The 13,914-nt window shown below is 41.8% G+C and overlaps 1 protein-coding gene across 2 annotated transcripts in view; it reads right to left on the reverse strand.

The window, feature by feature from the left end:
* The window catches only part of TMEM94 (transmembrane protein 94), a 2,655,014-nt gene that overhangs the window by 65,297 nt on the left and 2,575,803 nt on the right, over positions 1-13,914 (reverse strand). For both annotated transcript variants that reach the window (XM_044084945.1, XM_044084944.1), the window contains one exon: positions 1,634-1,804. In XM_044084945.1, coding sequence (XP_043940880.1) covers positions 1,634-1,804 — 171 coding nt within the window. The remainder of the gene's footprint in view (positions 1-1,633; positions 1,805-13,914) is intronic.

Below are 13,914 nucleotides of genomic sequence, written 5' to 3' on the forward strand. Positions count from 1 at the left end.
TTTAAACTTGAATAGTTTGCTGCAGATATAGTCACTTTTCCTGATTTTTACAGGGCAAAAATTCTACTGAGGATGGCTTTGTCAGAGAAAACTTATTTCAAATTCTTAATTTAAAGTAAAAGTACTATGTGCACCTCTTTCTTTCCCCAACCATTTTAGAATCTGATTAGGAGTAAAAACAAAATGTGCTAATCATGCAACACAGGTTAACTTCATCTGGAGATGATATATGTACTTGACAAATAATTATTTTTTTCCAAGTGAACATTTCATACACATATGTACTGTGCACCTCCCTGCACAAACACCAGCACAAATAAAAAGCTATTTGCAATTGCACTCACTTTTGGCTGGCCCTAAGTTTCTCTGCTACCTGCTATCAGCAGTCGAAGAGTTGCTCTTAACTCAATCTCTCTCGCACAGATTTTCATCTGATCTAAATCTGCTGGCTGGCTGCTGCAATCCACTCTGGAAAAATTATTACTTAAATTTCCTGTGCATTCTGGACATCCAGCTTCTGAGGTTGTCTCATATATCCTGGCATGGGTCTATATTACATGAACGAACAATCAAAATGTCGAGTACAACATACTCGACACACTTTGATCAAACGTTCATGTAATCAAAGACTCCAAATGTTGAAATTTGGAGTTCCGAAATGTTTTGGTCGGCCTTCCTAGTCAGTGTAGCGTGTGATGTAAACACGCTATACTGTTTGGAATGGCTAGGTAAGAGGCTGCTTTCTTTAATATACCAACTCCGAGATCGCTGTACATTGGGGAAAGGGCAATTTCCCGGTAATCACTTGTGTAAGAAGTCGCTTTGCGATTACTGGGAAATTGCCCTTTCCCCAATGTACAGCGATCTCAGAGTTGGTATATTTAGTTGGGGGGGTGGGGGGGGGGGGCGGGCAAAGCCCCCCACTTTGTTTTAAAAGTAGGTGTGTTTGTGTAGGTGTTTAAATGTTTGAATGATGTGAGTGTGTAGGGGTTTGTATGCATTGGTTGTATGTGTGTGTGCTGTATGTTAGTATAGGGACGGTGTGGGACAAACAAAATCTTTTGATTTTGTATTTTACAGGGTTTTTAGGTTTTGATTAAAGGAACAATTGATCAAAGTGTGTTGAGTATGTTGTACTCGACATTTTGACACTCCTGGCACTGACATGGCATGTAGATTCTGGGGCTCAGCTTTCTTTTCTTAAAGTGGAACATTTTTAGAAATCAATGTATTTTTTAAAGCAGATGATTATGATTTGGACAGTAGTTTTTCTTAAAGCAGAGAATTTTTTTTTTTTTAGACAGTGGTGTTTTTTCTTTCTTGGAAGCAGAGCATTTTTTATTTTTTTTTAAAGCCAGATCAGGCCCCCATCTGGCACTGGGTCCTCCACAACTGCCTAGGTTGCCTTGCACTGGATCCGACTCTATGGCTAGCATTCCAACCTACTTTGCTATTTAGTCTGCATACATCATGAATTATCTACTGTGGATCTCCACCAGAAAATATATTATCCTGGCATAATTCAGACTATGCTGTGTACATTTTCATGCACATATTTACATTTTACAATTGTGTACACACATTCACCTGACCAAAGAAATATATATACACAGACCCACAGCTGGTTGCTCACCTGATTTCATGGAGCTTGACCAGCTCGTTGATAAAGATGACCAGCACAAGAGACAGCAAAGACAACAGCCAAGAGACTGGAGGTATATCAGCAAAGTCAAAGGTCATCGTGGAGTTCATATTTTTCCAGAGTTTCAAATCCACTGCTGCCTGCAAAGTCTGTCCAAGAAATCTGGATAAAAAATGAAATTAAGTGAGAAGAATTCTTAACTTCAGCAACAAGTTACTGTATTAAGCAACCGACCTTAAGAGATAAAAAAAAAAACAAAAAAAAAACAAATAGAAGTGGAACAAATGCTGAAAACATGACAATTTTTTCCTAATTTTACAATAAGAATGATACAATTAATAACAAAGAAGAAAGAGCAACAGAGGAAGAGGAAGAAAGGTTACATGACAAATATGCAGTAGATGTATGTAGGACTTCTAGAACAGGAATAGAGCTCACAAGTTTCTGCAAGACAGTGAGACAAAATTAGAATACAAAAGAAAGAACTTGTAATTGAATTACTAAGTTATATATCCTCTAAATTTATCTTTGTAGGAGTAAACAAGTAGGTTTCTTCTCATCTCCCTTCCACCATGCTGTTTGACAGCAAATCTAAGTTCGTTAACAGATGTCCTAAATGAATCATTTTCAGGTCACAAGTATCTATCTGGCAACATCAACAAATTGTGTAAGAAAGACTCAGCCAAGGTAGAGTTTTCACCTGCAATTCCATAAACCTCTTGTAGTGAAGGCCTAAGAGATATATGCAAATGACCACTTAAGGACATACCAGTGTTTCAGCAATATGGCTTCTAAATGTCAATGACTTTTTACTCTAAGTTTTTACATTTAGTTCAATAAAGCCAAGCTCCATTAGCTGTAAATATGCCATGTTCCGGACAGTGGATGCCCATGGGATATATGCAAATGACCCCTTAGAGACATAAAAGTGCTTCAACTACAAGAGGGTTAAGGTATTACACAGTGAAGACTAAAGCTTGGTTGAGTCTTTATTGCAATTTTTACTGACTGAATGGTTTGCTTGCAACCTCAGTAAATGGGTTGATGACGAGTCTGTGGCTTTCACCTAGGAATTCAGCTACATCATGAAAGGCTTTGGGTTGCATAGATCACTACCTTTGCAACATTCAGAACAAGTCATACTTTGGATTTGATCTTCCTTTTCGGATGTGACGACCCTCTACTTGGTGATGGAACTTGTCTCAATTTCCTGATGATTTCCTTTTCTACTTTGGTCTGCAACCTCTGCACTACAGTCTCACTGATGTTGAAATAAAAGACATATATTTATCAAGCACTTGTTGATACATATGAATCCTGATCCAATTGGACTATTTCCAGGCTCAGCCTAGGGATAACAACCATATAAAGGATATGAAGTAATATAAGAGTAATACAGAAAGGTGGCTACATATGAATTTACTGTAAAACACTAATACAATCAAAGATACAAAAGCAGCTGTAATATTAATCAAGGCAAGGTTGATAAACCTCTTACAATAACAGTACACAGAATACTAAAGGCATTTATATTGCATAACAAATGTGCTACTCTATGAACTGTAGTAAAAGAATACTGATGTGATGATGTCAATCTCGTCTTTATTCTCACTGCTGGGGGGGGGGGGGTCGGACCTGATCCATTTCAGCCATTACATCAGCTCGAGGTCCTCAGCTTAGCTCGTGGGCATTTTTTCCTACCCATAATGGAATTTCCCAGCCACCTCAGATCTCATTTGCCGCACAGTGAGAAGATTTCTCTTACTGTCAGCTCTGGGCTAAGTATTGATTTTTTTTGACTGTCTTTCCTATATTTAGCTTACATTTACCTTTTTACCTTATTTTCACTTTCTTTCACCTAATAGCTAAATTGCTTTAAGAGAGTGCTCCCTTCCCCTGTTATCACCCATTTTTGTTAGAGGGTGTATAACTCTTGTCTGTTTTTTGTTAGAGGACATCCCCCCCTTTCCCTTCTTTCCTTCCTCCCTTCTTCTCATCCATTTTACTTAGAGGACGATTATATTTAAAAAAAAACAAAACCTTCTGTCTACCGTATATTTCCCTAGTGTATCTGAGTGCGCGTCTCTCTATTTTTTATATATTTTTCTCTACTTGTTGTTTCCCTGGCAATGTCGCAAAACAGGAAGGGATTTTAAAAAAAAATGTGGGAAGAAGATGCCCCTTAGTGATACAGACATTTTGTGTGTGTATTGCTTGGGGTTTCCATCTCCAGGAAAAGTGTTCCATATTTTTATTTACTTTATTTATTTATTTTGAAATTTGTTTGCCAGGATGGTCCAAATGGGCCGAAGGAGCCCATTTTCAATTGAGTCCTGGGGAGAAAAGCTCCATATATATATTTTGTTAAACAACAGGTTATTACAATACAAGATGAGTACATGAAGCAAAATAGTATGTTAGTACAATTTGAAGAGAAAAAAAAACAGAGTTGTATCACAATTAATAAAGTTTACAAATATATAGTCACTATCATTGCTAACAGCAGTAATAAGTAGGTATTTACAAGTCAATTAGACTAGGGAGTTATTTACATTATGTATGTTGCCCCAGAGGAAATATGATCAGTGGGACAAATATTTTTGAATTTAGTTATGATAAGAGGAGAGAGGGAGAAGGGGTAGGGAGTAAGGTAGCTGCAGGGGATGTTATGCAGGATGGGAACATGAGCATTCCCAGAGAGATGTTAGGTGTGAGTGGAGCAGAGTTTTAAAGGTGGATGGGCTTCTGGTGAGGCGAATTTGAGGTGGAAGGAAGTTCCAGAGGTGTGCCAAGGAAAAAGAAAGTAGAAGTTTGCCTACAGGACGAGCAGGCTTGTGAAGTTCCATCAGATTCTGAGCACTGGTTCTTAGGAGTCTGTTAGGTTGGTGCATTTTAAATGTTGAGGCAAGGGAGGGGCAGAGAGAGGGACTGAAAATGAATTTATGAGCAAGGATTAATTGAGAATAGATAAGGTAGTTGGGCATCACTAGCCAGTTTAGATTATGGAGGGCAATACAGTGGTGAGTGGAGGATTTGTGTCCAGTGGCGAATTTGGCAATTTTGTTGTAGCAAAAAGACAGTTTTGTTTTAACAGAATATTGTAGGTTGGTTAGAAGTGGGGCACCATAAAGGAGAGAAGGGATGAGATATGTGGTAGTGAGAAGGAATCGTGTAGATGGAGTAAGGTAGCGAATGTGGCAGTAGAACATACCAAATTTCTGGTGTGTTTTTTATATTTATATGTATATGAGTATCAAATTTGAGCTGGTTGCTGATGAGTACCCCTAAGAGTTTTGCACTGGATACTACCTCAAGATTATTGTTATTCTGACTGGTTATGGAGAATGAATTAATGTTGATAGCTGTAGTTTTGGAAGGGGTGAATATCATGAGTATGGTTTTTGATGCATTAAGTGCCAGGTGGTTATCTAGCATCCATTGTTCAGTGGATGAGAAGGCATCTTGGGTTAGTTTTATGAGGGTGGGAGTGGAGTTAGCAGAACAGATAATTGTTGAATCATCTGCATAGTGGATGATTTGTGCATTAGGGATGGCAAGGTGGAAGTCATTTATGAAAATATTGAACAATAGGGGACCTAAAATGGGACCCTGTGGTACTCCAGTAGGAGTGTTGAGGAATGGGGAAATGGCTTTCTTCCATTTGACTGCTTGTTGCCTATTGGAAAGGTAGCTGGTAAACCAGATGATAGTAAGAGGTGACAGATTTAGGTTAGAGAGTTTGGATAGGAGAAGGGTGTGAGAGATGGTATCAAAAGCTTTGGAAAGGTCTAAGAACGAGGGTGGACACAATACAGCCGGAGTCACGGGCTTTAATCACAATTTCAAGGAAGGAGAGTAGTGCGGTAGTAGTACTGTGACCAGGCCGGAATCCATGTTGTGTGGGAGTTAGTAGGTGATTGTTAATGAGGTAGGGTAATAGTTGTAGGTGGATACACTTTTCAAGTAGTTTAGAGATGGGAGATAAGATGGCGATAGGCCTAAAATTGGAGATGTTATTATTGTTTCCTCCTTTGTGGAGGGGAATAATGTAGGCTTTTTTCCAGAGTTGGGGTACGTAGCCTTCTTGGATTGACTGGTTTATAAGAATACAGATGGGGAAGGCAATGGCATCTGCAGCTATCTTTAGGAAGAATGAAGGGATATTGTCGGGGGCATTGGAACATGGTTTTAATTTCTGAATGAGGTTTTTTATAGTTGATACTGGGATGGGTTTTAGAGAGATGTGAAGAAGGTGGGAGGTGGAAGTATCTGAGGAGGAGGAGATAGTGGAAGTTGTGGTTGAGTGAGAAGGGTTATTTGAGAAGGATGATGTCAATTTGGTTATGGAGTCAGTGAAGAAGTTGTTAAATTGGGAGGCTAAGTTGATATCAGAAGTACTGTGGTCAGTGCAAGGGTTCTCTTTTTTGCCAGGGTTTAAGAGAGTGGATATACTATCCCAGAATTTTCTAGGGTTTGCCTTGTGATTATTTTGGAGTGTGGTATAGTAGGATTTGCGATCTGAAGTGACGAGCTTCTTAACTTTATTGCGGAGCATTTTGTATTCATTTAGGGTGACTAGGGATTTATTTTTATGGTGGTGTTTCAAGGCTTTATCACGGAGGTGCATAACCACTAATGTGTCTTTAGATAGCCAGGGACAGTGTTGCTTTTAATTCTTTTAGATTTCAAGGGGCAAAAGTGTCTAGGAGGTTTAGAAATGTATTGAAGTAAGTGATGGCCTCATCAGGGTGAGAATTTTTAGAGGATTCCAGTTGAATTGTTTCAGTAGGTCAGAAAAGGTGTTGGGGTTGAAATGTTTTAACAAGCGTATAGAGATGGTGGTATGAGACAGTTGTAGGGAGGGAGAGTGACGATGAGTGAAAATGAGAAAGTAATCACTGAGGGAGTCAGGGAGGGTACCATTACTGGAGATAAGATGTGGGTGGGATACCAGAATCCAGTCAATAATACTTCCAGAGGAATAGTCTTTTGATGGTCTGGTTGTGGTATTGATAAGTTGATGAAAGTTGTAGAGACAAGAAGAAGGAAGAAGATGGAAACAATCAGCGAGGGCAGGAGTGGAAGCACAGAGGTAAGGAGGCACAGGGGATAGTCACAGGGCACTGTGTGTGTGGGTGGGAGGAAACAGAGAATATACAGGGATATGGAGGTAGATATTCGGGTAGAATAGTGCAAGTGAATGTAAACGGAAAAGTTCTGTGCATAAAAAATGAGGCGAGAAAAATTTATTAGAGGGGGAATGCCACCTATTGGCCACATTGAGTAATTACAGTGTTCGGCACAGCACTTAGAGGGGTAGAATGGGATGGAGCTAATGGAGCAAAGGGAGACTAGGTCCGTGTTGGGTTGCTGGCTAGCGCACGCAGGGTAAAAAAAAAAACAGATAAGTGGGATAAGATAAGTACACAATTGGTACATACACTCTCTTATATTCTGGTTCTTGGGGGGAAGCAGAGTAGTTTCCAAAAGCACCGCAGGATTCCTTGAGATATTTCTTTCAAGAGGGGAAGCCAAGGTACTATGTAGAAACAGTGGGACATCTTGGGTAGTTTAACGTAGTAAAAGAAAGCTGTAAAGGAACAAAAAAGGTTAATTGGTACTATTGAACTAAAGAATAGTAATAGCCTCTGAGAGGGAGGACTGCAGGTAGATAGTGTAGTTTGTGTATCAATGGGTAGCATAGGGGTGGGGAGAAGTGAGGGTGTATGTTTGTAGGAACTATGGAGTAAGGGAAGACTGTGGAGGAGGATAGGAATAATAAAATTAATTAATCTGGAACAGATAGGTAATACAAGACTACAGTACTTTAAACCTGGGCTGGTGACTGTCTATCATAGTAATGTAGAAAACAATCAATGATGCCTAAAACATCTACCAACTGATTGCATTTAAACACAGAGTAGGGCAACATCTAAATGCATTTACACACAGAGTAGGGCAGCATTCACATTGCAAGTACATTAGATGTTAACAGATAAACAGCCATATACCATGGCTTTAATCAGAGAGCACGTATGGAACGCAAAAACAAATTGATTTTAAAGGGTTTATTAAAAACCCCTTTTACAGAGGCAATTATGTCGGAGTCCTCTCCAAACACTTCTTAAAAAAACACTAAAATGACAATCTCCGGCTCCAAAAACTTCATCGGAGCAGAGTTCTAAAACTCCTCAACTGTCTGCTCCACCAGTGTCTTTGGAGTAGACAGTGGCAGCCAGATCCAAGACGGTCTCAGAGCCATCAGAACCCTTGGCTCCGATATCTTCGTCTCCTACAGAGATTCGACATCAGACCCGTTCCCCTTCCTTAGAACCAATAACTTCATGGCTCCCATCTCCACTGCTAGCCAAGTCCAGATCTTCTACATTGTCTACTTGGGTCTACCAGCAGCTTATCTGACAAAGATGTGGATAGGGTTGTACAGAGGCTACTGAAGACTTCGGCCCTGGCCAAATGTTTGCTGGATCCAAGCCCAAAGCAATCGGACCAGATGCAACCCCCTTCTCTGGTACCTGTTCCTCCTCCAATCCATCCCTCAGTTTCAGAGCTGTAAGATTCCAATCTCCAGACTGTGTCTGTGCTGGCTCCAGGGCCTTCAGTTCCCTCGGAGCAGACATCTGCCCTGAATGTTTCCTTCCAGTCGAAGCAGGACACCTCTAGGAACCGACACTCTCCGGTCAGATCCTCGTAGCCAGCTCAAATTACCCCGGTTCGCACTCTGTCTCCTGGGGCTTCGGCGCAGGTGAGTTCGGCTCCTACCTCGGCCTCAGAGCTTCTGTCCCCGGTGCTGTGGATATCATCGGCTCCGACCACTTTGGATCCGGGGGACTCCTCTGAGCAGGGGCAGGTTACCTTTGAGGTTATGAGGAAGGTTTTGACTCCTTCCAAGTCAAAGCCACAGTCTACATCGGATCTTCCTCCCACTTCGGGTTGCTTGTCTTTCTCCCCTTAGTTAACCCTTCCACAGGATCATAGAGACCCCCCTGCTCAGGACGTCCACCAAGGGACTCCTCCCTCTTCTGGAACCTCCCCAGACTATCCCACTGAGGAGATCCCTCGGAAGAGGACCTGCAAAAGGAAGCATCTTGACTCCCCCGAGGAGTCTATCACATCGGATACTGACCTCAATAAGGCAGAAGGGTCCCCCCACAGTCACCTCCTGAAGATGTCTCCTTTGGAGACATCCTCGAAATATTAAACGGAGAAATGACTGGCAGTCCTTTACCCCATCAGCTAAGGAGTCAGTTTACCTGAAGGCTTTTGTGTCTCGTCCTTCCACCTCTTGGGTGACTCCTCCTTCTGACGAGCTTATGGACCTAATCTCTCAGAAAGACTGGGAGACCACAGATACCACAGAACCTACTCCTAGAAGGCCAAACAATTATATAACTGCCCCAAAAGATAAGGCTTTTTAACTAAAGGTGTAGTAGTCGATACAATGGTCATGGCAGTGGCCACTAAGAAGGAGCTATCAGAGACCAGCTCCTCTATCCATCCTCCTAATGAGGACTCAACATTGATGGATAGATAGATATGGGAAGCTGGTATTTTCATCAGCGACCTTTGCATTTCAGTCTCTGAGTTACCTTACTCACTTTACTAGGCTACAGAGGGACCTGTTGAAGGAACTTACACACTTCCTCCAAGGAGATGAGCTGGTGCAGTAGCAGATAAGGTTAATGCTCAGCTCACCCCCCTCAATTCAGTTGTAAACTCTTCCATGATGCTTATATCTTATGCAGTAGATGGAATGAGTAGGGCTGTAGCTTCAGGTATTGCTCTTAGGAGACAGGCATGGATGCGCCTTTGTGATTTCGTGGAGCCCTTCAAGCCTTCCTTCATTAACACCTCTTTTGATGGATCTTCTCTTTTTGGGCTTAAAGTGAAGGAAACGCTCACCAGGTTGTGAGCAGGAAGGCAAGACCTTGCCTTCCATTGGAGTACATTTTTCCACACCTACCAGACCCTTCCCTAAAGGTCAGAGGGGTAGTGGAAAGATGTAGTTCAGAAAATCCCAGAGATCTTTCCAAGACATACAGGGTGAAAGTTTCCCTAGGGGCAGAGGGGGGAACAATAATGGAAGACGCTGCTCTCGTGGCAGAGGAGGCCCACACAATCAGGGCTCCACAGCATCCTTCTTTGGAGGGCTCTTTCAGCGCTCCTGAGGGAGTGCCCAATTGCTCGCCTCTTCAGGCAGTCAGGGGGCAATTGTTTCTGCACCTAGAAATGGCAAAAGATAACTACTGACAGATGGGTCTAGAACATAATATCCAGGGGATATGTCATTCCCTTCTCCAAACCCATTCCTGTAAACAAATCAGTTCCAGACATTCCATCCAGTCAAAAGGAACATTCAAACTTAGAAATTCAAAAGTTGCTATGAAAAAGAGTCATCCAAGAAGTCCCCGCAGACCAGACAGGATCTGTAACTTATTCAAGGTTCTTTTTAGTTGCAAAGAAGTCAGGGCACTGGAGAACCATTTTGGATCTCAGCAATCTGAACAAACATGTCCAGAAATCCAAGTTCTGGATGGTGACACTGCAGTCGATACTTCCATTTCTGGGAAAAGACAATTGGATGTGCTTAACAGACCTTCAGGATGCATACCATCATATTCTAATGGACAGGCAATCCAGAAGGTTCTTATGCTTCTGGCTGGAGGCCAGTCCTTCCAGTTTCGAGCTCTGCCCTTTGGACTCACTACAGCCTCCAGAGTGTTCACCAAATGTATGGCAGTAGTGACAGCTCACCCGAGACCCAAAGGATTCCATGCGTTTCTATATCTGGATGACTGGCTCATTACTGCCCTAACCGGGCATCTTCTGCTACAAGCCAGGAATTACACACTATAACTCTGTTCCTCTCTAGGGATTACAAGAAATTATGAACAATCTGCGCTAAAGCTATGTCAATCCTTGGTATTCATAGGAGCTCACATAAACACAAAGATTTTGTCAGCAAAACTTCCTCAAGGGTGCACGACCTTCGATACTATGTCAGAGCATTGATCAAGAAGAGATGGACTTCTGCGAAGATAGTTCTATGGGTGCTAAGGAAAATGGCAATTTTAATAGTTCTAATCCTGCTAGCTAGTTCTCATATTAGAATTCTCCAGTGGTTATTTTCGACTCAATGGTCCTTTCAATGACACACAAGGTTTTAATAACCCACTCCTGCAAAACAGACCTTCGTGGGGGCTCACCTATTCCCTAGTGTCTCAGGGCCGCCCACCCCCCAGTCCCAAGCCACGGTGACCATGGATGCTTCTCAGATGGGGGGGGGGGCATTATCTGAGAAAGACTGCCAAAGGTACCTAACATCAATATGAGGCCCACTTGCAACTAAATGTTCTAGAGATGAGGGCGGTACTTCTGGTATTACAAACATTACAGGATTCCCTCCCTCTGGGTACAATAGCAATTCAGTTAAATAGCATGTCAGTTGTCTGGTACATAAACAGGGGAGAACCAGATGTTATTCCATATGTTGAGAAGCCCTGAGGGTATGGCAATGGGCAGAGGCCACCAACCATTTTCTCATAGCAACGCACATCCCTGGGAGGTCCAAAGTGATTGCTGACAAACTGAGCAAAGCCATTCTGTGGCTTCACGAGTGTTTCCTCAATCAGAAAGTTGCGGAAGAGATCTTGAAGTCATCCTTGCTGCGATCTTTTCGCATCACAGATCAGTGCCAAATGCAGCAGCTACTCTGACCTGACCCCCCCCCCCAATGGGGGAGTCAGCAAGGGATGCACTTATTCACAATTGGCCCCCGGGACCTCTATATGCCTTTCCACCAATACCTCTAATCCCCAAGGTCCTACATAAAGCAAGCTTGTTGGCGACCACAATGATCTTAATGGCCCCCTACTGGCCTCGACAGATATGGTTCTCCTTTCTTCAGCCTCATATATAGGATGGACCATGGATTCTGGACCCAGCTCCGGATCTTCTGACTCATCTGTCGGGAATGGTTCATCCCAGCCTAAACAGTCTCAAACTAACAGCTTGGCTGCTCAAGTTCCCATGACAGCCAAGTTTCCGCTACTATCTTCTCCAGTTAAACATATTTTGCTATCATCTCATAAAACATCCACTCAGAAATTGTACAAAAAAAAATGGGAAATATTCGTGGCTTGGTCAAATACTAATAAGACAGACCCATTTACAGCTCTGTTACATTCTATCCTGGAATTTGTAGCCAAATTATTCAATGAGCGAGCAGCTGCGGCTACTATAACAGTGCAGTTAGCAATCTCCAATTTTCACATAGGGGAAAATGGCTCTGCTATCACATCAAACAAACTTTGCAAAGCATTTCTTAGAGGTACAACTTTAATTCGACTCCCATATAGAAACCCAGTTCCGCCTTGGGACTTGAATTTCATCTTATCAAAAGTCACACCTCTCCATTTGAACCACAGGCTACGTGCGAGCTTAAATACCTTTCATGGAAAAAACACTTTTTTGTAGCTATTACTTCAGCAAGGAGAGTTTCAGAGTTACAGGCCCTATCTTCCAAGCTTCCTTACATAATTTTCCACAAGACAGAGTCTCTCTACACACTAACCCTTCCTTTTTACCTAAAATAGTGTCAGAGAATAACTTCAATCAGTCTCTTGACATACTGGTGTTCTTTCCAAATTTTCAGTACAAAGGGGACTACACTTTACATCTTCTAGATGTTCATAGACAGCTACACTTTTATTTGTATAGAACATAAGAATTTAGAAAGTCAGATCAACTACTTGTCTCGTATTCAGAAACCCAGAAAGGAGAACCAGTTTCTAAAGTAACACTATCCAATTGGCTTTCACAATGTATATCTTTCATTTACAATCTAACAACAAGACTACAGCAAATGCTATCAAAGCTCATTCCACCAGATCAGTATCTGCCTCCACAGCTTTCCAAGTTAGATTACCTTTGGACAGCATCTGTACAGCAGCATCTTGGGCAAAGCTACATACCTTTATTACACATTACAAGTCAGATTTGACATCCAGGAGTACAGCTTCCTTTGGTTCTATGGTTCTGAGGAATATTCTCCCATGAGCCACCCAAAAATCAAGTAGCTAGGGACGCAGTCCCAACAGAGAGAATAAAGACGAGACTGATAACATCACATAAAGAAGTTATGTACTTACCATAATGTTCCATGTGTGTTGTCCATCTCGCCCTTTATTCTCACAACCCACCCACCATAACCCCCTACCTACTTTCCTGGAAGACTGAGTATCTCTAATTGGAATTTTACAGGACTCTATAACCTCAGAAATACTAGGGGTTTTTAATGTTACTGTAATGACATTATGCACTTACTCACTGCTTGGGGGCAAACAAGATCTGAGGTGGTTGAGGAATTGCATTATGGGTAGGGAAATGCCCACGAGCTAAGCTGAAGACCTCGAGCTGATGTAATGGCCAAGACAAATATGATGGATTGGATCCGACACCCCCCCCCCCAACAGTGAGAATAAAGGACAAGATCAACAATACACATGGAACATTATGCTAAGTACATAACTTATTTTTTTTAGCTACACAATAGCACTTCTACAAAACAATGAAAGCTAGGAAAGGCACACTATACATGAAGATACATACATCAGGAAGATGAGGTTAGTAGGGGAAGGATTTCTTGATGTAATGATGAGAAAGGGAAATTTAGCTGTGGTGAGGTTTGGGGACGAAGTTCACAGTTGTGTGAGCAAAGTTTTAGGTGAGTGAGTGTCTACGAAGTATAGGATGAAGAAGCAGAACAGGGAGATATGTGGAGAGGTACTTTGTGAGGGTACTTGGATCCGACTTGGATGAACTTGGATAAACACTCCAACAAGCACTCTACTTTAGACTGGATCCTAACCAACAGACCCAAGCAAGGTCACTTAGCCGGATGCCTACCAGACACTCTCAGTGACCACTACCTAACATTTCTTTATAAAAAAAAAATGTGTTTACCCAGAAAGTAACATTATTTACAAGCACATTACCACCAAAAAACATTTCTCCCTCACTACTTTCCACCAACAACTACAGCAATGTAACTGGGGCCCCCCTTAAATACCTACCATTAGACGATGCAGTTCAGTACTTCAATGAAACCTTCCTTACTACTCTCAATAAACTGGCCCCCACCATAAAAATTCAGGTTAGGGAAAAATCAGACCTAACCAACTATCAACAGCTAAGAAACTTAACAAAAAAACAATTAAAATTGACAAACAAGCATACTTACTATCCTGTCAGCA

This window comes from Protopterus annectens, chromosome 10.part0, assembly GCF_019279795.1.
Source record: "Protopterus annectens isolate FY-2018-M chromosome 10.part0, PAN1.0, whole genome shotgun sequence".
NCBI classification, from domain to species: domain Eukaryota; kingdom Metazoa; phylum Chordata; order Ceratodontiformes; family Protopteridae; genus Protopterus; species Protopterus annectens.